Source organism: Agelaius phoeniceus, chromosome 6 (assembly GCF_051311805.1).
Source record: "Agelaius phoeniceus isolate bAgePho1 chromosome 6, bAgePho1.hap1, whole genome shotgun sequence".
Lineage (NCBI taxonomy): Eukaryota > Metazoa > Chordata > Aves > Passeriformes > Icteridae > Agelaius > Agelaius phoeniceus.
In genome coordinates, this window is record NC_135270.1 from 14,627,153 (window position 1) to 14,651,466 (window position 24,314).

The window sequence follows — 24,314 nt, forward strand, 5'->3', positions numbered from 1 at the left end:
TTGTCGTGCCCCAGAAAAACAGGATGAGCACATCCTACAGCAGCTCAGCTCCCAATTTCTGCCACTCACATCCAAAAGCCAAGGACTCACAGCCTCAAGCACTCACCCTCGAGTTTGTGCAGTCAACACTAAGTCACAGACACACTTTTAATTGGTTGGTTTTTTTTCAGAAGAATTCAACATGTCCAGTGCTCTCCATCAACTTGGGTGTCTTTTGAGGGAATTGCTGGAAAGTCAAACGCTGCCACTGAGCTGCAGCTCTGCCAGTGCCCACCACCTTCCCCCCAGCCAACACCCCACTCTTGCTATTCGAGAATAAAGACAGGTTTCATCAATTGTTTAGAAAACATTTCTAAAACCAAACCAAAAAAAAAAATCAACTAACAATAATAATCATCATCAAAATGTAGAATTGGTGTGGAGAGAGCCTGATTCAAATCCCAGTAAAATAAGTGCCAAACTGGGGAGCTTCAATGGGATTTGAACCAAAGAAGAACAAAATGTGATAAAAGCACAAATGACTCCGGATTTCCAACTAGCTGGACACTGATAAGAGAGCAGACAAGACAGAGGCAATAGGAGGCAGTTATGTTAATATTTTAATCTGTACATATACCATTTTCCAAACGGTTACATTTTATTTAAATTAATGTTTTCTTGCAAAATATTCATTTATGCTTTCAAAACTTTTTTATAAAGGCAAAAATAAATCATTATTTTGGCAAAAGATTTTGAAGTTGATACTGGCAGTATTGAGGTAAAATAGATTGCATTAGCTAAATATATACTTTTAAGAATATTTCTGAGTATAGTGTTAATATATGATGATTTGTCTTAAAGTCTGAAACACAAAGGTCAATTCCAAGGGGATTTTAGCTACTACTTGAATACAGGGAATAGACAAGTTAGTGGTTTCACAAAATACTGCAGAAGTATTTCCCAGTTATTTCTCATCCAGAGCTGAACTCAGCTACTAATTACATAACATTGGGAAGGTTTTGCATGTCTTGCATTCGATGCATACACAGGGTTTTTTAAAGTATAGTTGCAGCAATACATTTAATCTTATTTTCTCCTTATTTTAACCAGCTCACCCTTTGCCCTATTCGTGAGTACAGCACAGAATTTCAAAGTTTGGCAAAGATAAGCACCAGGTGAACATACACACAAAATTAGCAGGTGCCACATTCCATTAGTTATGCTATGTTTCTAGGATAAATACTAGTCAGTACATCATATTGTAATGTCTATTGAAAAAATATCAGAAGAAAAATATGTATTTACTAGCCAAATGACACAATGTAATTGTTTATTGCTTACTTCACATATTTTAATTAAAAATCATCTTCTTTCACATCTCAACTTCCAAAAAAAATTTTGTTAGCTGTTTGTTATAGAGGGGGTAGCACTACTTTCAAGGGCAACCTAACAAACTGTGGATTGATACCACTAATTTAATTATCTGGGATCATAAAAAAGGGGACTTAAAACTGGCTTTTGTTATGGCTTTCTTGGGAAATTTCAGCTATACAGTGGTTACTAATATTTAGAAATTCAAGCTAACAGTTCTTGCAATGGATTATTTAAGGGGCAAAAGGGTGGGTGATTAACTCTACAAAAATATTCCATCTGAAACACCCTTTCACCAAACTTGTCACCCGTGTTAGCTCTATCCATACCCTATCACAATGTGCTTCTAGGTTTGCTCCAATTTGCAGGGTTTTTCTCACAAAAATGATGTGCATCTGAGCCTGAGGGGGAAGTAACAGCATCTTTTAGTACCTATGCAAAAAGTGTCTTTTAAAATGAATTCAGCCCTTGATTAAAAAAAAAACCTAAAATACACCGTTCTAAAAATACATTGTCAGTATTTTACAGAGTTTATTAAAAGTGCCGTTTATTCATATAAAAAGTGTGAACTAAACTGAAGTAAATAAAAAAATGATCTGCAGTTCTCTTCATTTTCATAGAAAATCCCCCTATCATTCTCTGAATGCCTTTCCAGAAGAAGGTGTCACCAGCCCAGGAGTATCTCCACAGAAACTCGGGAAAGAATCTCCTCTGTCCTCCACGCGGTGTCACAGAGCGGGATCTGCCTCCAGTCTCACGTCAGTGCTCACTTACTGCTTTGGCTGGTGTGAAGGAAAAGAAAACATGGTTAAATAGTGAAGGGAGTCAGCCAATGCCAGGCAGTAAGAAATTGATGGGAACTTGTTTTTTTTTAAGCTTTTTGCAGTTTGACAGAAGGAACAATTCATACAGACATGTTAAGCCAACAATTGTCTCATGATGCCACTGGGGCTCAAGCTCCTGTGTCCCCAGCACATCACAGCTACTTTCTTTTTCTGAAGAAAACATAACTTTATACAAATATGCATCTGTAACTGTATATCTATGTGTATACATTTGTACAGACACATGCTAGACATGTTTTTAAGTCAGTCTGCAATCACAGAATGGTTGGGGTAGGAAGGGACCTCTGAAGGTCAGCCCCAGCCCCCTGCTTGAGTCTCTGGCACTGTACAATTATTTGAGTTACTCAAGCAACCCTCTTTACTACTTGATCTCTGCTTTATCTTCTGGTTCAATTTCAGGCAATATAAAATTAAGCCAAAGAAAATCAGAAGGGTAAGAATAATATGCATCCATGATAAATATGGATGCATAACAAGTGTCTTAACTAGGGGCACACTCAGCATTTGCATACAATATTTACACTTTTTCCTACTTCCAATTCAAACAGGAAAATCTCCGCAAATCCTACTGAGAAGAGACAGAAATACAGATGTTTCTCCGTAAGGACAACAAAATTATCATGGTTTTAATACCTGAAGTGGCAAAACAACCTAACCAGAGACAAACCCAGCCTTCTGTTAACATGATCCAATGAAAGGCATGATTGAAGTCAAACACAGCATTGCAGAATTAGTTACAGAGGGCCAAATTTTCAGCTCACCTCAGCTGAGACTCTGATGCCAGCTCACGGGTAGGATACCAGCCCACAAAAGAAGCCCCTGCTTGTACAGGGGTGCACTTTGGATTCTCTCTTTGTATGCCCTGAGCAGCCACCAGAGTACAGAAGGCTGCTGAAAACCTGGCCCCCTGTTACCCAGAGCACAGATGTCTCCTCCCTTCACCACAGTAGGACTGAGGAAGCACCTCACCTGCAGAGCAACAGCACTTAACTCAAGACTTCAGCCTCCCACATGTTAGCTCATTAGAAGCAATATTTACAAGGACAAAAGGCTCCTGAAAAAGTAGCTGCATGCTTTCATTCGGATGGAATCTTGGTTTAGTAAAGGAGTTCCAATTTAGCAAGCCACAGCACAGGCACAATGGCAGATCAGACATGCCAAGAGCAGTTAGTTCTTACTTGGAAGGCGTTTAAACAAATGTGTAGTGAAATCCATTGCTTAAGGGGGAGTGAGGTGGCTGTGGTACAGAAGGTGAGGGTGCTTTGGGTGGATGGGTCAACTGCTGAGCTAGAAGGGATCACACACAGGAATTAGGCTGCACAATCAAACATTCACATCATAAACAGAGTCACCCTTATTTTCTACCACCCGATCAGCAATGAATGAGGTGCTACACTGTTGTAGTCACATGGAACACAAGGTAAACAACATTTCTACCTGCTGCTTTTTTCTACTCCTTGCATAAATGAAACAAATAAAGATTCCTATTTGCATGAGAATATGGACAACCAATCTTAGGAGGAAATTTCACTGGAACATTATGAAGGCACAGAGCACTGACAGACTCTCCTAAGCCCTGCTTTTAAAGCTTTTGAAGCTCTGGACCAGCACCTATATTTGCTAATTTGATTTCCAGACTTCACTGAGGCTGTACAGGTTTTCAACATTTCCTTTGTTATATGCCAGTGAGCAGAAACCAAAATAATATATATATAAAAATAATGTTTACAAAATTACATATATGTATTACATTTTGCTTAGTGCAGTGCATGATACAGTAAATACATTTTCATCCTTCTGTTTGAAAATATAGGATAAAGAATACAATGATTAAAACTATTCTTGTTTATAAACCTGAATAATGGTATAGTATTGGAATACAATAATCATAAAATTGAAGAAATTGAAGCTTGATCTAAAATTCTGCTTTTATGTTTTGGAGGGCCAAAGCACACAACATAGGAAATGACTTCTTAGTACTCTTGTATTTGACTTTAATTTTCCAGATTCTTGGCATGATTTCCAGTCAAAAGGTTGATTTCTTATTAGGAACAGAGGGAACTCTGAAATGCTAAGATTAGATAAATTTACAACTTATCTTAAAAGATTTATACTAGCATAATATCCTAACATAACTGCTCACCCCTGAAAAATGGGCAAAGTTAAGCTTCACATTCTCTTTTATAAATAAATACTTGTAAAACAGTCTACATAATTAGTTTGGGATTTTCAGATATTGACTGCTTCATCATCAAGGAGCAAACAATAACCCATACTTCAAAGATCAAACTACAAAAATAAAAATGTGAAGGAATCTGTAATATGGGACTAAATGAGAATGTAAAATCAGCTGTGCAAAGTGTCAAATACTTTCCTTTTTAACCACCTCAGTTGATCAGAAAATAGGCCATAACTAAAAAACCTGAACTCTTTTCTGGTTTGTAGATTTTCTATTAAAACCAAACCACTCTGTTTGTTTGGTTTTTTTTTCTTTTTAAGAATATAACATGGAAGGTGTTTACTTTTAAAGGAGTAAGAAATAACTGAAATCAAAGCAATACATGTTTCAAGACATGAGTTTTTGAGATAAAAGTGTGGCAACAAAAGCTGTGCACAAATATAAAAAGTTTGGAATTCCTTATAAACCATAGCCTTTGGCTACTGTCTTAGGGTTTCTTTCAGTGTCTGAAAGACAAAAGAGGCAGCTGCTATCCTTCACAAAGAAAATGAAACTAAAACTTATCTCACAACTGACTGCAAGTTTTCTGAAGCAGCATTTAAACATTTCAATGCCAATACACATTTTAATTCTCTCTTTGAGGAAACTAAAGAATTAAGAAGATTTTTGTGGTTACATATATCTAAGGAAATGACAAATCACACTTTTGAGATAATTAAACATAAAAAATTAAAATATATAAATAAAAAACCTACAGGAATGAAATGTATACTAAATTCACTACACAATATTTTAAAAAATCAAACTTATTTCAGTACTGTAGAGTTGCTACAAGTTCAGGCACACCCAGAAGTAACTTAATTGGCCCCAAGAAGACCTTTGAGTAGGGCAGGCACTCTGCTCTGACATAGAAGAATGATTTCAGGTACTGGCTGTGTTCATCTGGGCTGATCTTAGCCCAGATGTGTGACCTTTTCCCAGCAGAAGCTGGAACTCAAGGGGCAAAATGTTCCCCTGGCTCGTACCTCATGAAAAAAATTTCCATTCCATAACCAAAGGATTGGAGCACCTGTTAAAAGGTTCTGGTCACTAGAACTGGGACCAAAGCACCTGTGGGAAAGCCCTGTTGATGCACCCATGGCCTGAAGGGCCACGAGGTTATTCCTGAACTGCTCTCATGATTTTACAATTATGTTTTTCTGTTTGTTTGGTTTAGCTTTATAACATCTGGCCTCCTCAGCAAATCATTTTCTCCCTGCCAGTCAGTTAAATTACCCACAGAAACTCTCTGAATTCTCAAGATTCCTATCTTGGAAATGTATTCCATCCCCTGAAAATGCCATTCCCCCCTCAGGTTCAGCTGGCACTGCACCCCTGAGTGTACAGCCACACTCAATCAACACTGTTACTGCAGATGCACGTCACGCAGCCCGATACTGGAATCATCTGTCTTTAATGGGAAGGTCTTAGGGGCTGCTGTGGCAACAGCCATAAGTTTAAACTGACAACTTTGGATGAGAAATGTGCATATTTTTTCTCCATCATAGTTGAAGTTTCCATTATTTCCATTCTCCACTGGAACAGTGAATGGTGCCAGTTATAAATGGCCAGTCAGACACTTGGGGAAATGGCTGCTGCATGGATTACTGTGTGATACAAATCTCTTGACATTTCTTACTTATTTCAACTATAAAGCAATCAAGAGTGAAATTATCACTTTTAGCAACATATTGCAAAGGATCTATTAATTTCCAGGCATCAAGCAGAATTCCTGCAGAGCTGTATTGCTCTGACCTCTCATCCTGGTCACCAGACATGCCAATCCCCATTTTACAAGCTCTTTTTCAGCCTGTTGCACACAGCTCAAGCTGCAAATGATTCTAGCCTCATCTCCATCACCAGACCAGGGAATTGTTCTCTTTAAAAAAATATTTTAAATCCTCTTTCCTTGATTGGTTTTTGAAGTCACAGATCCATTTACTTTCAAAAAATGAACATAGAAATATTTGATTTAATGTAATTATAGAGAATTAAAATGCTAATTTTTTTAGCACTCTTAGTTAGAGCAAGTTTCCAAGTTCTGAACTTACTGATCACAGTATTTTGCCTCCTTTATCCTGTCCACTGGAGGCCAAATACTCAATGTAAATCATTAGCCCCTCTCCATTTGTTACCAACACACACTTTTCACTATTTTGAATATGAATGACTAAAACTTTCTCTCATGCCAGGAGCTCAGCAACAACCCCACACAACTGGAGAAGCTGGTAAGGAATAGTTGCTATTTTGTAAATAACTAAGCATTACCTGCTACCTCCTTGCTCCTCTGAGAGGCTTCAGAAGCCAGAGCATATGAAATGGTAATGATGCGCTCCTGCTCCTGCAGCTGTGAATCTAAATCAATCGAGTTGTGTTTGTCCTGGGCAACAGTAGGCTGCAGATTGTGCATACTGGGGGGAAAGTGAAAAACAACATTAACATTTGCAAACATAAAGAATCCACCATGCAGATAAGAATGAGCTTGGATTCAGGGTTTTCAGATCTCATCTGTCACGCTCCGTGTTTTATTGCGGTTCTTTAAAGCAGGGTTGATGTTGTATGCAAATACTACAGCACACAAGGAAAAATGACAGTCACCACACGTTCAATTACAATTTCTGCATAGCCTTAAGAACATCTGAAAGTTCTTTTTTTGAAATATCCTTAATGTGCTTAAATGAAAGCACTACAAAAGTGCTATTTATTTAAAGTTGGTAGTAAAATTCCTGGCTAGTGCTCAGAGGAAAATGAAAAACCTGGTGGTCCTCAGGCTGTACCCCTTCCTAAGAGAGAGCAGGTACCTGACATATCAAATTCTGGAAATTGAATGTTTCAGCTGACTATGTTAGTTGTAAGTAGCCAAAAGTGTTGTTTCACAAGTCCAGCTCTCTGGCCACAACAAACTTGCTCTCATGCTGACTTTTCTTCTGCTTTTGGCCAGCTTTGTGCCTTTCCTTCCTCCTCACTCTCAGATGAGAGTTCTTTGGTAAGGACTTACTACTGTTTTAGGACTCTCTAAACAAGAAAATGGACATACATAAAATTCATCAGTATGTCTTCTACCTTGTTTTAAAAAGCAGCTCTGAGTATGCCACATAAATTCTGAGTGCATTTTCTCAAAGCTACAAGCTGCATTCAGGTAACAGAAATAAAGATTGTTGTATGATGTTAGTTCTCAATGTTTAACATTGTAAGATTTGGAAAAAACCCTACAGCCTAACCTTGATTTAGTAAGAATATTCTTTATCTTTTCTGCTTTACGCTGCCTTGCTGCCAGTTCTTCTGTAGAAAGAGGCTCCTCTGGCTCCAGCTCAACATAACGTTCTGGAATTACAACCTTCTCGGGTTTTGACAACTGTAGAAAGAAAGCAAGCATCGAGTTTTCAATAACAAAGACTTAAAAGAAATTGAGATAAATCCTCCTCGATGGGAGAACAGAGTGAAAAGAATAAAGCATGGATTTTCACAGTCAGTACATGTACCTGATGCTTAACACTTTTTCTGGATATCTAGCTGATGCCCTTTCAACAGTGTTCAGATTCTTTTTACTTCAGAAGATAGATTGAACAAATATTTAAAGGGATTACAGAAGAAGTCAAAATCAACAGAAAACCTTTCTTCAGGCTTACAGCCCAAGATAGACACTGACTAAAGCTCTTACAGCAGAAAGAAGCAACCACTCTGAGACTGACTGGACATCCTGAGATATCAATGTCATGGTATTTGTGTCATGCCAGCCAGAACTTCCTACATCTGAAAGGAAATATTACTGAAAGTTTTAACCTAGGGTGTCATTCTTTTGGGACTGGACAATCTTCTGTGAGCAGCAAAGGGGAAAAAAAAGGCAAACAGAAATACACTGCACTGTGTGATTGTGAAAAACACATTGCATAAATTAATTCTGCAGACTGAAAATTTTCATATGACTGCACGAAAGCTAGAAACAATTTTTTACTACGATAAATTAGTCTGTGGGAACTTTTCACTCCTCCCAATGAAAATACAGTTTACAAACTTTGAAAATCAATTCTTATCATACAGAACAGACTGCTTTTGAAAACAAAAATAGAGGATGTGTGAATAAACAGAAATCAAGTAAAGGAGAACTATTTTTTTCTTATTATTATTGGAATTTTGTTAAAACACTCAATGAGTCTTCAAAATTTCAAGTTTTCAATTAAAATAATCCTAAATTTTTTCATCACTGACCTTGGTTCATGCTAATTCAATGGATTATGTAAAGTGGCCTGACCTAACCCCCAGTGCTTAGGCTGAGTAATTCACAGGGAATCTCATGCCAAGAACACACACTGGCACACTCAATAATATTAAAACCACAGCCTCAAGTTTTTAGACTTCCCCCTCAGGAAACCCAAAGCCAATGCTTCCAGGAAAATCCTCATTTTTTCAATATACTTCCCTACTTTTGAATCCACCTCCTCTCTGGAGGTCAAGATACAGAGATATATAGACTTTTTTTTAATGTGTATCTCTATCTCCATACTGTATCTAACCTACATTAGCTCATCCTGTCACTTTCAGAATAACAAACCCATTAGAGTAGATGAATTTCCTGAAAGACAGAACTCAGCATGTCTCCTTCTGAGGCACAGAGGTACCTCAAACACAGAAGTGCCTGCCAGGTGAAGAGAATGGCCACATGAAATGGAAAAGAACAACAAGGCCAGGCTGGATGGAGCTCTGGTTCAGAGGAAGGTGTCCCTGTCCATGGCAGGGGGCTGGAATTAGATCATCTTTAAGGTCCCTTCCAACACAAATGTATGATTTTAACCTGGGTAAACTGAGAAAGAAGCATTACACCCAGAGCTTCAGACCTACTTCAGTTACTCTGAAGCAGGACAGAAATGCCTATGAGCAAAAATGTCTCTTATTCAAGGCTTAAAGGAAGTACAAAATGATTCCCTAACCCCAAAGGTCTTCTGGAAAAGAAAATTAATGGCAGAGTGCAAGGAAAGGCATAAGAACAGAAGTTATTTTCTGTTTCTGAAGTTTACAGAAGCACTGTATTTTCTGTAAAAATTATACAAAGATTAACTGAAAGATAAATCCATTCATAGAGTTCAACAGATAACTCACAGAGTAAACCATTTACAAATATCTCTGTCTGTAAAATGATACTCTGCCAACAGCTTTCAGAAGAGTACAGTTGCTTACTAGTCTAATTACCATTAATGGTTGTACTGGTTTGCCATCTCCCATGGCATTTACACAGCACAAGGTACCCCCTGCAGCCTTTCCCCTTGCTGTGTTCTCTCCTTCCCAGCAGATGGCTCAATCGCATTTCAAAATGACATTTCCTCCCTTACTGCAGCCGAGCAAAGACCTCTCGAGTGCCCAGCACACCGACCAAGTCATTCCAAAAGCTGACAGAAATGAGTTTTCTGTTCAAGCCCAAATAAAGCAGCGCTTCCTCTTCTCTATCATCATTTGCCAGTCCACATGAAAAGCAGTGAGGTAGCTCTGGGGAACTAACTTGTCCTTCCTTCCTGCTTCTCATTTTAAAATACTCATTATGTTGTCTTCTCGTCTTTTTTTTCGCAATTTACAGAACTTTCCCTGACTTAATCACTCTTCCCTTTAAATCCTGAGATATATATTTAAAAGAGTAGAGCCAACTTTTCAATTTCTTCTTTCTACTAAAACAGTATGAAGAAAAACCTTACAAAGGTGCTAGGTCATAAATTTTCAGTACTCAAAAGACTCCTTTTAGTTCAAACTTCCAGCAAACTTTCAAAAGAAAAGATGAGAATTCACTGCCTAAAACTTAGAAAGGTTAATGTTTTGGGACAGAAGATAGGAGGCAAAAGATTGTGAATGTTACCTCTCTGCAGATATCTAAATCATAGTCTTGAGGCTCCAGGTCTGTCTCTGTCACTGCTACTGGCTGAACTTTTAACCATTCATTTTCATCCTTGTCTTCTCCACGAATTGCCCTCTCAAGTAACTGCAAATCAAATTCTTGCTCTCGTTTCCACTGGTAATAGATACAAAACAATTAACCACATTCAACCATAGTGCCAAACTCACCATACAGCAATGCACATTACTACTGCAGCAAAAGCTACGCTGCTGAAAGAATCAGCAGGGCAAACCCCCAAAGTGGCAACAGAAAGAAAATAAAACTGCATTTCTTGGTAGATAAGGGTGAGAGTATTGATCTCTAGCTGTGCTGTGAGGAATTCAGAGTATTGTTTAATTTTATATGTTCAGCAGTGTTAGATTCTAAGAGATTTACTAATCCCAATTTTACATTTGCTGATGAACATGGAACCAGCCACACACAGAACAGCACCTTTGGAATCACAGGAGTGATTCCACTACCAGTGAGCCTACAGGCTGGCAGAGTAGTAGTCCTTGGCATTGTAAAGAGGCTGTGCTGCATGGTTCTGGATGACTACACAGAAAGGCTATTTTACAGTGCTGGTTGAGAATCACAACTTGAAAATTTTATGCATCTTTTTAGAATAATACCTACTGTTTAGAGTTGATATTATTTCATGTATTAGCGTTAAGTTGTCTTGAAGTTAAAAAAAATTGGCTTCTAAGCTCTTCAGACTTTACTAAAAGCAGAGTCTGGCTACCTGCAAAAGCCTTCCACACAGTCTTTAAAACATAAATATCTAGCAATATAAATCAAAACTATTTAATATTTATTGATATTTAAATTTAGCATATTTAAACTAAGCTGCATAATGTAGAGTACCCAAAAGCACTGCACAGTAGTCCCTACACAACTACACACAATACAATTACATATAAACTCACACTTAAGGATACTACCAATACCTTTTTGTTCAAAAAATTAAGTTCAGTTGTAGCATCATTCCATCCAGTAGATCTGAGCAACTCTACCATAGATGATATTAAAAGCAGTAGAAAAAAAGAAGGGACAAAACCAACAACAACAACAAAATTATCTCCTCAAGGTTCTGAGGGAATCCACAGGAGAATGTGCCACTTTTATGTTTCTAAAAAATATCTCCAGTATTTCTGGTACAAATCTTTGGGCTTGTTTTGGATGAAGTTTGAACTCCACATGAAGTCCTTAGACTTCATTATGTCACTTGCATTAATAAATCTAATTGAAACCTATTCATGCACAAGCTCTCAGTATTCACTCAGAAGAGAAGTATCTTCCATGTATATTAAAAAGTTAAGTAGGTAAGAGGCAATTATATCTCAAAAATTAATACATGACAGAATTCGACAGAGAAAATAAGATTTTTCTCATATGAGTATACTCCAAACTCATCTTTCTACTCATATTCGAACCAGGCCTGATTGAGATAGTATATTTTAAACACACAGGATCATTTTCAAGTTGTTGTTATATAATAGGTAAGAAAAACATCAAACCATTCTTATGAAGCAGTTCTTTTATTGGCTTTGATGTTGCAACTTTTACATTAAAAAGGCATTGTATATAACAAATGAACTCATGTACTGTGATCAATACTTAAAATGTCATCCTACACTTGAGAGCTGACCAATTAAAATTTAGAATTACACATACAATGTATGTTTCAAGCAAATGTTACACACTGAGCAGCACTTCAATCATACATTTAACTGTTTGCCATTGTGGCTGCTAAATAATTGTAATGCTGTAAGTAATTGTGCTATCAAACATGCTTTTGCATATCAAAGCCCCATAGGTACAAGAGATGACCTCTACAAAACACTACTAGGGCTGAAAAACTATTTTAATTCTTTACAGCAAGAAAAAGACCAAGATGGCACCCAAATTTATAAATAAAGTGTTTGCCACAAATGTTAATAACAAGTGTTATGAAAGCTTTTCAATTCAACTTGTGTATGTTATGTGAATCAGAAAACATGAGAAGCTCAGATTTATTTCTTCCAATTAAAGTATGAAAGTAACACTGGTACTGGAATACTACAATTCCCAAACATTATGCACTGTCTTCAAAAAATTCGTGATTGCAAAACAGAAGACAAAACAGATGAATGTCTCCAAGCAGTGCAGTTGTATTTACTGGGAAAGTAAATACAAATAACTGGCTGCAAATTAGTGCTACAGAACAGTGGGAATGAAAAGCTGATTATAAGGTTTTTTTCAATGCCAGCAATTGACACACATGTACTAAATGCAATTAAGCCTGGTAAAAATTGAGTAGTCCAGTTAGAAATTTTAAAGTAGCTACAAAATTCTGCAAATTAAAAGCAAGCAAACAAAAAAAAAAGAGGCATTAGGTATGATGAGTGACAAATTTAAAAGCAAGAGATCTTGTGCAATGAATTAGGTAAAACAATGTGATCATTCTAAAGCTCTAGTGGACCAAATAAAAAAAATAAATTAAAAGACCACAGCATAAGTGCAATTACAGTACAATCCTGGTTTAGCACCAAGTGAGCAACTGGGTAACTTCACCAATCAGAATTGCTTTGGTTAGTATCCAAAATGTAGCATTATAAACTTCTCATCTGCACAGCATTTACTCTCAGAAAGCAACAAAAATACTTTTCTTTAGCAGCCTAAATTTGAGCCTTATTAGAATATTCTACATTTTGAGATTTAAATAAGAATTTGTATCAATTAGAATACATTAGCTCTTATATAAATTCCTAATCAGCATGATTAGATTTTAAAACTGATTATCCATTTATCATCTTTTTTAAAAAGAACAAACAAACACCACCTTGGTCTGATATTACCACCGACTATCTTGCAGGCTAATTTATGAATTAAAAGGAAAAACACCCATGGTGAGAAGCAATATTCTAAAAGGCCCATTCCATCATGAAGCACTTTTAAAACTGTACAAGCTTCTGTCACTTTCTAAATACAATTCCAAGGGAAAAAAAAAAAAATCATGGCTCTGAAATCACCCCAAAATACTGGCATCTCCACTCATCACTAACCTCGGACCAACTTACCTGCTGAACCTGCCACATTTACCATAACTACTAGTAAAAAATATCATCTGTTCCTCACACTCTCTGAACTCATTTGATACCACAGAACACTAATTTAATTGGACTAGAAGCATCACACGCGCTCAAGTAAAAGTGCTTGCTGGGGGAAAACAAAAAAAAAAATTTAAAAAAAAAAAAAAAGAAGAAGAAATCCAAAGATATTTTTAGTTTAGTCCTTTTAAGGCATATCTAACATACTGAGCCTACGTCTGCAGACACGGGCCTGATGAAAGGGCGAGATGAAACGGGCTGCCTTTCTCCTTGGCTAAGAGTTCTCTTGCGTTCCCGCACCAATGCCTTCTGATGTCTCTTCATTCTTTCTAGCTGCTCCTCTGCACTCATCTTGCCTCTTTGGTGGTCTCCAGAGTATAAACGTTCCAAGGCACTCTTTGGTCTCTCCTGGAGAAGTCACAAGGCACACAAAACACATGCTGTAATTAATACTTTATAAGAAGTATACAACAAAAAAAAAAATGGACTCCTTCTCCTATCTCATTACTAAATTTTATTCTATTAACTTTGCATTTCTTTGTATATACTCCCTCAACTCTATTTCCTATTAGTAGTGCTGATTTCTGGTTCTAAACCTTGTTTTATAAATCTATTTGAAATCCAGTAAGTTGTTTGTTCATTTAAGAAAGCGAAGAATTGGAGACTTCATTAGATCACAGCTCTTGCTCCTCTCCCAGGCTACTGCAATCCCACTTCCTGCTACACAAAACGTACTCTGGGCTTAACTATTGCAAGCAGTTCAGACATTTGCCTTCAGAAGTTTATTTAAAACTTACCTTGGACCTATCCCTTCGAAGTGTTGCAAATGATGAAATGGTAGATGACTGGTGCAATCTGGAAGTTGATCCAGACAAACCTTTATGAGGGAAAAGAGAATGCCTTAAAATCAAATGACAGACAGAATAAGACAAGTATCAGTTTGGTTTTTTAAATTTTATTATCCTGTTTCTGTGGCATTCTGGTCACTATTTGATCACACAGTTTACAATTCAGATGATCATAAGAGGCATGAAATTTCATTTCAGCCAGACACAATGCGCATCAGGTCACTACTGATCGAAAGTCAGAAAAATATGTAATAATTTAGAAGATTATATAAAAGGAGGGATAGGTTGAACTCAGCTGTACAAGAGTAGATGGATGGTACAAATAATCACATCTATTAAGAAAAGAAAACCTTAACATTCACAGTTATAAATGAAGAAGTAAGAAGCAAATGGCTAAAAAATCATTCGCTTTTGGCCCAAGCATCATCTCTATCCTCAAAACCAGTTGCAACACAATAGCACAGTGGGGATGGAGTGTCAAGTCAGATATAATGTTTGGAGTACTATATTCATCTACCTTATCACTTACATTTTAATGGCAATATAGGTATTTTAACAACACTTGGACTTTGCAAAAGATAGCACAGAACTTATGAGGAAAAGTAACTCTGAATATAAGAGACATTCTAAGAGCCAATTCCATGTTTTGCTATGGGGGTTTTTAAGCCTTCTATATTAAGTTGCTTTGCTAAAGGCTGATTGTCTGTAACAGCACCATTAAAATACACAAAATTTCTAAACTTCCACTGAATGGTTAATTTTAAAACACTGATCTGGTGATAAAGATCATCTCCAGGAAACCCTACAAGAGAAAAGCTCCTACACAGACAGTACTGTTAGGGATCAATTCCATAAATTCCTGGCTTACCACGGGTAGGTAATGTCTGGTATCCACTGTCAGGGCTTATTAAAGCACTGGAAGGGTGGCTAAGGTCACCCCCTATCATTGCCAGCTCTGGCTCACTCATGTATGAACGCAGCTCCACCTATACAGAAAAACACTCATCAGCTCAAGTGAAATCACAGATAGCATGTTTTAATAATCCTTAAAACAAATCCTGAAGCTTTGTTTCTGGACTGCTACATCTCTCTCTGCCATTATTATCATATGGCACGGATCATTATTATTATTATTATTATATCATTGTTATCTCTCCACCATTCTATATCATGATTACTTTATTAAAGATCCATATATTCTATAGCCAACAACATCTTTTATTCAAGGTTCCCATCTCTTTGAAGTGCAGGGGTACAGGAGTGTGAGTGCTCACCCTGTAATCTCCATTTACATACTGGCCGAGCTCTCTGTCTCTCTTTCTCTCGTCTGACTGACGCTTCAGGCCCCGCACCGAGGTGTGCCTGATGACAGTGGCTTCTCTGGGGAGGGGTGGGACAGCTGGTGGCTGATCCTCAGGGCTGTACAGCTGAGGGAGAGGAGGTCTGGGCGGTGCTTCATCTTCCTGGGAACAGGAAAACGCAGGGATTTGGCAAAGAGCATGAAAACAGTCTGGCATAAACTGCAAAATAAAGGCCAGTGCGTTATGTGAAGCATTTGTGACTGCTTCACATAACGTGCTATCCTTTGTCCACTCCACTTGGCCTTGCTTTAAAGCCCAAGCAAGACCCAAGAAATCAACCACAAAGCATTCCCAAGGAAGGCTCTGAATATGAACACATTCCAAACCAGTCTATGGCCACTGTACAATAGGCTCCACATGTACTGTGCTGCAAGTGCTGCTGCTCAGCTCCAACACAAACACCCACTGCTGGGTCTCCACAGCGTGTGCACCTCCCACCCGTGACACTCCCGCTGCTCCCGACAGAGGGGAAACGGAAACGCTGCTGAAGGAATCTCGCAAGAGCACTACTTACAACCTTTGGCTTGAGCTTGACTGGTGACTGAAGAGGTGGCTCGATTTTTTTCAGCTGCTGTGCTTGGTGCTGTGTCCTGGTCTGGAAATAGGGCTGTGGGTAGAGCCTGACCTCCAGAGGGGATTTCAGCGGGCTGCGCGGAGGGCTCTGCGGGACGGACAGTTTGCTCTCCACAGCAGCGAGGGAAGCTGGTAAGGAAGGCACTGAAGACTGAGAAAATGAAGGCACTGTTTTTCTCTCTAGGGGAGAAAGAGACAAAACCATTTTCTGATGAGGATCTAGAGAGTCCTTCAGGCCAAAAAAGAAACCACACAGCTCTGTATCATCCCGTAAAATTCCTGGTGGAGGGCAGTGGGAGCTATGGAAGGAAAAGCCTGGGAGTTATATGGAATCAGTCCATAAGCTGCATCTGGCCCCATGCCACAGATTCCTTAAGCTGCCTGCAGATCTGGACCCTCTCAGAACTATTTCATCTCTGTATGTGAAAGGTGAGTTCTGCAGGAGGCGTTAACAGTCTCTTGCTACCCCAACACATCAGGTCCTCTTTGAAACGTAATAAAGCCACTGCAGAGCAGACCACACACACTGTGCCTCCCTCCCTTTCCAGAGCTGATGCTGCTCTGCCCACCAAACACCTGCCTGAACAGGGAGGGGAAAGGCAACTGCAGCAAAAGCAGCTGGGCTGCATCCAGGGGGAAAAAACCAATAAACCCAGAGAAAAACACAGAGAAAAGCTCCTGGACAGGATGCAGAACAGATACTACACTGGTAAGGGCCTGGCAGCTGACAGGAACCCCTTCTGCAATTTGAAAAATGTAGCCCATTATTGTTATTGTTGTTCCCTTTTTTTATGGCTTGTTACATTTTAGAACCATTGGTATGTGAAAACAAACAAGAAAAAACCTTTCTGTCACCTCAGGCAAAGAAACACCAAGTTAATGCACTCAATCAACAGAGATTTCTGATACATCCAGTAGCAGAATTAACTGGATTTTCTACAGCAGAACAAATTTCCAGATTATTTGCACAGACCCAAAGACTCAGCTGCACTGGTATATTCTTTATTTTTCCATCAGGTTCCCCTTACCTGGATTCTTTATAGATTCTACTATGGTTTTGTAGTTTGCTTTGTTTGCACTCAAGCCAGCTGTAACATCTTCAATTCTCCACAAGTCTTTTTGTATTTGTGTTTTCTCCTGTTGTTTGGAGTAAAAGAAAAAAAAAATCAATTGTACCTCAGTTTTAATTTAATATGGGCCTTTCCTCCTTTTGATAACACCAAACTACAATTACAGAACTTACATGAAAACTTAGGTGTTTAGAAATTAGTTAAATAATTATTTAAAAATAAAAACTAATAAATACAAAACACCAACAAACCTATCTTGTCCATAAAATTTATTAAAGCATTTTTTAACTCTTGGAAGACTTCCTATAGAAGACAGGGGAAAAGACAAGTCTGTATTTTTCTACAATATTGGTCAGACTACAAAAACATACTTTAACGTTCTACATAAATTGAGTTTCCAGAACCTTTTAATTTGAACTTTGTTCTTAAATCCTACACCTATCAAACTTAAGACTGCTAAAGCAACCTTAAAAAACATCTCAATACTTTTAGGGGAAATATCCAGTATTAAAAAAGGGAAAAAAACCCCCAAAATTCAGAAGTGGTGACAATTTTAATTTCTGCTTATATTTGAGTTGTTAGGCCTACTGGCCATGATATATTACAAGTTAAAACAATATATTGCTGCTGCTCCAGGACTTGGTCTCATCTTGCATCCTATTTGCTTTACCAAGGCTTTTTTCCAGGAGGAAAGAAAGAAAGAAAGGGAAGCTTTGTCTACAGACTGAGCTGCATCACAGCCTGGCTCCTGAAGCCACCATTTCAGTCATTCCAATCATCTTAAATAGCTGCTGTCATCTAATTCATTAAAGCCTGGTAACACAGATCTCAAAAATTTGCATCAAGAATTAACTTGGTAAAACCAATACCATTAAAGAAAGCGAAGGCAGTGAAACACTTAAGTTAAGAATTGCTCACAAACTGCTCAAGAACTCCAGAAATTCATCACTTGCCATGAGCTGCAAAATAGCTACTAATTAATCCTATAAGGCTGAGGGTGGAAAAAAAACTTCAGTAAAAGCTGTTACACCTCATAGAGCTAAGGAAGGCATATAAATTGCTTTCCACTTTCTGTCTTAAATCAGGAAATATGTTCAGCCAGGTTACAGATCAGCAAACAGGGTGCCAAGAACACAAACATTTAAATGATGGAGAATGTTATTTGCCTGTAGTAAACTCACTCGATAGATAGGACATATTTTGAAAGATTGTCAGGACACAAACTATAAATTTGCACATTTCATTTCATTTTTCTGAGATTAATCATACTACAAGGAACCAAATGATGGATTTACAATAATCAAGCCTCAGAACTGGTGAAAAAAACACTAAGTTGCACTGAAAATCCTGCTTCTGAAACCACTCAGAAAATGTTTGATTAGCAATGTAGAAAAGCCAGATCTTTTAATATTATTTCTTCCCATTACTTAAATATTGATGTGAAGAGAATATTTTAAATCTAAAATGGACTTGGGCCGAATGATGAGCAGATGAATTAATTTTAAAATTATGAAAGCCAAGATTGCTGTTTACAGAGGGGTATAAATACACTTTATTGGCAGGCAGGAAAAGGTAACTTGGAGAGAACATTTTACTTCTCTAACTTCTTTCAAACAGAAACATAATTTAGACTGACACAAAGCCAGAGAAGAAACACTTACCAACTAAGAAGTTATCACTGATAAAATAACCCATCTCAGTTAAATTCAGCATGTCCAGATCCTCCTCAACCCTTCAGCACAAGACAATTGTAGCTACATTCTAAAAAGCAGGATTCACTCTGACCAAGCTCCTTAAACATTTAGGTTTTAACCTCTTAATTAATGCTACATAGAAACAACATCAGTGGTCTCCTACAGCAACTTGAGCCTGCAAATTTACTGAATTTTTAATAATATTCCAAGAAGATTGCATTTTTTTTAAATACAGTGTGTATTAATTTAGTGCTGTTGGAAAATGCTAGATAAACAATCTTGAGTCTACATGCCCTTAGGCAGAGATCAAAAAATTCTAACTATTATGGGTACTTCAAGTGAGACTTCTTTGAAGGCATATAGTTTTTTAGAATATTCAGTACTTTCTGAAAAAATCAGTTCCCCCTAGAATCTCCAAAATAGGTATTCAGAAACATTTTTTTAAAACTCAGCCAAACATATCTGTGCATACTTGTAGGTATAGATAGATAAAAGTATACACACATACAACTGATAACGTGCTTATGGCTGTGTGTGTATTTATAATTAATCACTTATGTGATACGAGATGATAATCAAACTGAATTAACATTTTTTTCGGTGCAAGCCACACTCCCTTCCATATGTATTGGTGAATCCCATGTCACACATCCAGTATTTTAAGCATGTTAAAATTTCCAGTTAGGTGTTAATCTCAAAGTGGTCTAAAAAGGTGTATTTTGTTTAAAGGTGTAATTTGCCTTTGTTAAACTAAGTAATTTCATACAAGGACCATTTTATTCTGATATTCCCCCAGGATTTTTTCTTTAAAATATATTCTACAGCTGAGCTCAATTACATATTCTGACTCCAGAAACTGAATCACTTCCCACACCCCAAAATGAAAAGCAAATGAAAATGTACTTTGATGCAATCAAAAAAGGTTTTACAACTCCTGCTTTGATACTAACATTTATTCATTCATAGTGAAAATAAACAGGCTTCAAATTATATCTGATCAGATACTTAATGCAAACAAGATAAAAGTTTAACTGGTGAGCTCTTTTGGTCCAGGATATTTGGAAAAGTAGACTAAGATTTGAGAAAAATGTATCTATTAACTGTGTTCCTTGTGTTCAGCTCACACAAAGGAAAAATTATCCAGTATTCCCTGAGAATAAAGTAACCAGCTGTAAGCAGGTATGTAGAAATAATCTGGTATTCCACATGCATTTCAGCAAGGAAAACAACTGAGCTTCAAACAAAGCTTCTTTTTAAAATTTGAAACTGAATAATTGATTTAAAACTGAGATGCCTTTCAATTACTGATGGCTGTTAAACACTTATTCCACTTCACAAAACAATCTGCAGAGATAAATCTTCCATAAATAGAAGAACATGACAAAGAACAAGTAATGACAATAACAACCAGTGACTGATGCTCTTAAAAATGGATAAAGAAGCCAACAATGTCAGATCAAATAAATGGAAGGCTAAGAAGTCCTCTGCACAGTCTGATAAATTGAATAGGTTATCAATGTCAAGATGTCAGCACGTAATAAAAACGTAATAAAATAACGACAAATTTGCATAGACAACTTATGACAAACTATGGCACTACTGCATGTGCTGCAAGACAATGCAGGGGTTTTTCTCACTGCACAGCCATGCTGCCACAGTGCCTGAACTCTGCAAACCAAATTACATGACAGCTGAACACCCTGCAAAAACGGCAGAGAAAATCTCTCTTATGAAATGGTAACTTGAAGTTCAGACTAAGCCATCCTCTGAGTGTTTAGAGTGTCTGGAAATGGACTCACCTGAGATACCAATGAACTGTTCATCTGCTCCTGTAAGGCTTTTTTCAGTTGGCTCACATCCTTCTCTAATTTCAGATACTCATTCCAGGCATTTTCCATCTCCTGTTAACAGAAGGAATACTCTAATACAGTGCTAACTTCAAAACCACTTTCTCCATCCTCTAATTGAGCACCAAAGAGTTTTGAAGTGACTGTTGTTTTATTATAAAAAGAAGTAAAGAATCCATTTTAGTCTACATTGTTGCTTAGACTTGATTATACACCTGAAAACCCTTCATGGCTTGCACGATCAAGTCAAAAACCTCTGGCCAGCTTCCTGACACAAAACCAAACTGGCATGTAGCAGAATCCCTGCACCAGGACAGCCCTTTTTCCAGGGACTTGCTATTTATGCCCACAAACACATTTTACATGCTGACTGTGAAAGTCATACATTTTCTACAGACACAAACTGACTACATACATTTAAATAATACTGTCATTTTAGTGATCAGACCTTACTATAGAGAAGCTGCTCGTGCAATTTTAGAAACTGTCTTACAACGATCTAGTCTCATTCATGAAGAGGCAGTAATAATACAGTGAAAAAACCATTAAAACCATTAAATTACATTTGAATTTTATTAAGCTATAATATGAATGGTAACTTTTTACTGAAATATCAACAGATTTTCCCAACTCTTTTTATCCCACAAAAACATCCTGGAATCACATATTTTCAAAGGACTAGCTGAAAGATTTGCAATTTAAGCCCACACTTAACATATAAAGACACTGAAAAGGTTAGGGGTTTTTGTTTGGTTTGAGGGTGTGGGAGGCAGCCATTGAAAAGCAAAGCTGGAGAGATTGTTTAATTTTGTTTGGTTTAGTATCCTGTACCTTAACCAAAACTGCTTAGAACAGGTCTTAACTCCCCTATCCAATGACCAACACAGTTTTAGTCTAACTGGGATTTTAATTCTGGTTTTCTTGAAGCAACCAAAGACACGTACCGTTGAAACTTTGGATATTTCAGCCCGAATATGTATAAGGTCCTCTTGCAAAAGTCTCTGCTGGTAAGATATTTTTTCTGCATGTTGTGGTTGGTCTTTGTACTGATCCATCTGCCTGTGCAAAACCTCCAAAACAGACTCCAGCTGATCCTAACAAAGAAGACAGCAGTAAGTTTACAACATTTACATGGAAATTTATGCACCTACTTGCAGGAAGATGAAAGGTGTTTTCCATGCCCCAAGTCTTCCCTACAAACCAACAGAAGTTAGGACTGGCCTCCTGTTTTGGAGAATCACATGTAAACAAAAACTGCAAGAGCCTTAATTACCTATTGTATCCAAAATTATCTGATATTTTCTATTAAATCTTCCCATTAAGCAGCCAAAACCGTTGAAAACACAAAGCAGTGAGAGGGGAATTCTTCTGTTTACCCTCTGTACAAAAGTGTAATTTACAGTTTCAGAAGAATTCCCTTAAGCAGTACAGAACTATGACAGCCCCACCACAGCCCAGCATGAGCTGTTTGTTTAAGGACAGGTTCTCCTTCACTGCTGTGGGTGAAACAGTCATGTGAGGGTTTAAAATATTGCCTAAAACATGAAAGAGGCCCAATTCATTTAGTCAGGAGTAAATAATGGAATTAATTTTGCACAGTAGCTCTTCCACAGGATCCACCTGAACAGCACTTTCATTTCAGGATATATAAGTTTATTATTATTATTATTATTTTTATAATCACCTCAGTTTATTGACAGCTATAGCTCACAGGAAGTGAAGCAGATGGGTTTAAAACATTCACTTTCAAAAACATGTTTTCTCAGAATGGGTACTCAATCCTGAAATAAAACCCAATTCTTGTTATCATAGAAGTATACACACAATACAGTGCAATCATCATCCATTAATTCAATTTATTGTTTATAATTTTCTATTTTATACTTCATGATTAGATAGAAGTTTCTGTTTTGCTTTACTAAGCCCTTTTTAACCTGCTTACTTTATTTTCCTTAAGGGCTCTTATTTTGTCCTCCAAGTCCTGCAGAATTCTGTCCTGCTCACAGAAAATGCTCAATTTCACCTGGAAATGAAATCATACACACACATAAAGTTAGAATTTAAAAACCAAGCAGAAAAGTACCCCCTTGTAATATTTCACCCCAAGGAGCATAATAATGACCATGTAAACTGTACAAAAGAAACAGACAAATCAGTGCAAGAGGTGCTGAAGTGGTGTTTGATACTTACATCAATATCACTTTCTGCAACCTTGACAGGTTTTGCACTTCTTTCTTTCAACGTGTCACGTCCTGTCACCTAAGAGGAACAGAATTTCAAAACGTAAGAAATTTGTAGCAAACTAAAACCTAATGATGCTTCAGCAGTGAAAGGAAAGCTTTTGTTAAATATTCACTTTTATTAAGGAAAAAAAAAGGATACAAGTGTTTTGAAATCTGGCTTTAGTTTTTGAGAAGTGTTAACAAAAGGGATTACTAGTTACATTAGCTATTTAGTAACTCTTCCAGCAGCTTGGAATTCTGTACAAAACAACATAATCCCACCTGTCTCTGGTTACAAAAGTCCTTTTCCTGCAAGATCTGGTAGTTTTAACAGTTCTGCTCTAATAACCTTCTTGAAGCCAAAGGAATGGAATCGTTCATTTAAATGCATGGTAGCAACAATAGCAGCATTCATGATGACTAAAAATACAACTTTTGGCAAGTGTTTCATTCTACAAAGGACAGTATCTTCCTCAAAATCCATCCACAGGGTGGATTTTACTAAAGACAGACTGCCATAAAAATGCTATAGCGGAATGAAATGTAATTAATCTATTTTGACATGGCTGTCATGTACCAAATCTCTCATTCCGTAAATCACTGGTTTCAGATTCCATTTCTGGTGAGACTACCTTCTCACATAACAGTTTTAGAATCAGTACCAAAACAATACTCAGTTGTACTTCCAACCTTCACATCAACCTTAAAAATTAAGGCATGTCTGTGTCTGTAGAAATGTTTATTATTTCCACTGCCTACACAGGACCCTCTTTGTGAACAAATGAGATTAAGAAAAGAGCAATATAATAAAGCTCATAAATAATACATTTTTTCAAAGCCTTAAAATCTACTGATTTAATATCATCTCTTTGGAACACTTTTAAAGATTCATTAGAGCAAATACTGTCTTACCACAGGGCCAGCTGGTGGTTAGTAGTATTCATATACAGCATATTCTTATTCATATACAGGTAAAAGTTTATTGAGAAAAATTCACCTCAATATTGTATTCAGTAATATAAGAGGAGAGATTTTGATACAAAAGCTGAAGTTGTTTGGTTTTTTTAGTGAGGTAAGAGGGGTATAAAGAGGCAGTTTGCCTTTTTACCAACTGGCAATCTCCAGACTTGAAGGTACATATTTTTCTTATTAACCTAAGAGTCACCTACAGGACCATATTAGCTTTTTAAAAGTAATTAAATTTTACCCTAAGTGAGGTAAATATCATCTTCTCTCCTCCAGTGGCAGACTCCATTTAAAGACTTCTCATGTACTTTTGAGTGGTAAAATATTACTTCTGCAGCACCAAAATCAATAGTATTTATTGCCTCTAGAAG

At 37.2% G+C, this 24,314-nt stretch overlaps 1 protein-coding gene across 10 annotated transcripts in view; it reads right to left on the reverse strand.

Moving 5' to 3' along the window:
• Nucleotides 1–576: 576 nt before the first annotated feature.
• PLEKHA7 (pleckstrin homology domain containing A7) overlaps nucleotides 577–24,314 on the reverse strand; it is a 145,820-nt gene continuing 122,082 nt past the window's right edge. For 8 of the 10 annotated variants that reach the window (XM_077179855.1, XM_077179857.1, XM_077179859.1 and 5 more), the window contains 14 exons: nucleotides 22,946–23,014; nucleotides 22,698–22,778; nucleotides 21,700–21,849; nucleotides 20,708–20,809; nucleotides 17,173–17,281; nucleotides 16,086–16,324; nucleotides 15,485–15,673; nucleotides 15,079–15,196; nucleotides 14,160–14,239; nucleotides 13,570–13,770; nucleotides 10,256–10,408; nucleotides 7,635–7,768; nucleotides 6,682–6,824; nucleotides 577–2,132 (listed from right to left, as the gene is read on the reverse strand). In XM_077179855.1, the coding sequence (XP_077035970.1) occupies nucleotides 2,110–2,132; nucleotides 6,682–6,824; nucleotides 7,635–7,768; nucleotides 10,256–10,408; nucleotides 13,570–13,770; nucleotides 14,160–14,239; nucleotides 15,079–15,196; nucleotides 15,485–15,673; nucleotides 16,086–16,324; nucleotides 17,173–17,281; nucleotides 20,708–20,809; nucleotides 21,700–21,849; nucleotides 22,698–22,778; nucleotides 22,946–23,014 (1,791 nt within the window). In that variant the 3' untranslated portion in view covers nucleotides 577–2,109. The other 2 variants (XM_077179854.1, XM_077179863.1) reach the window with 2 other exon arrangements.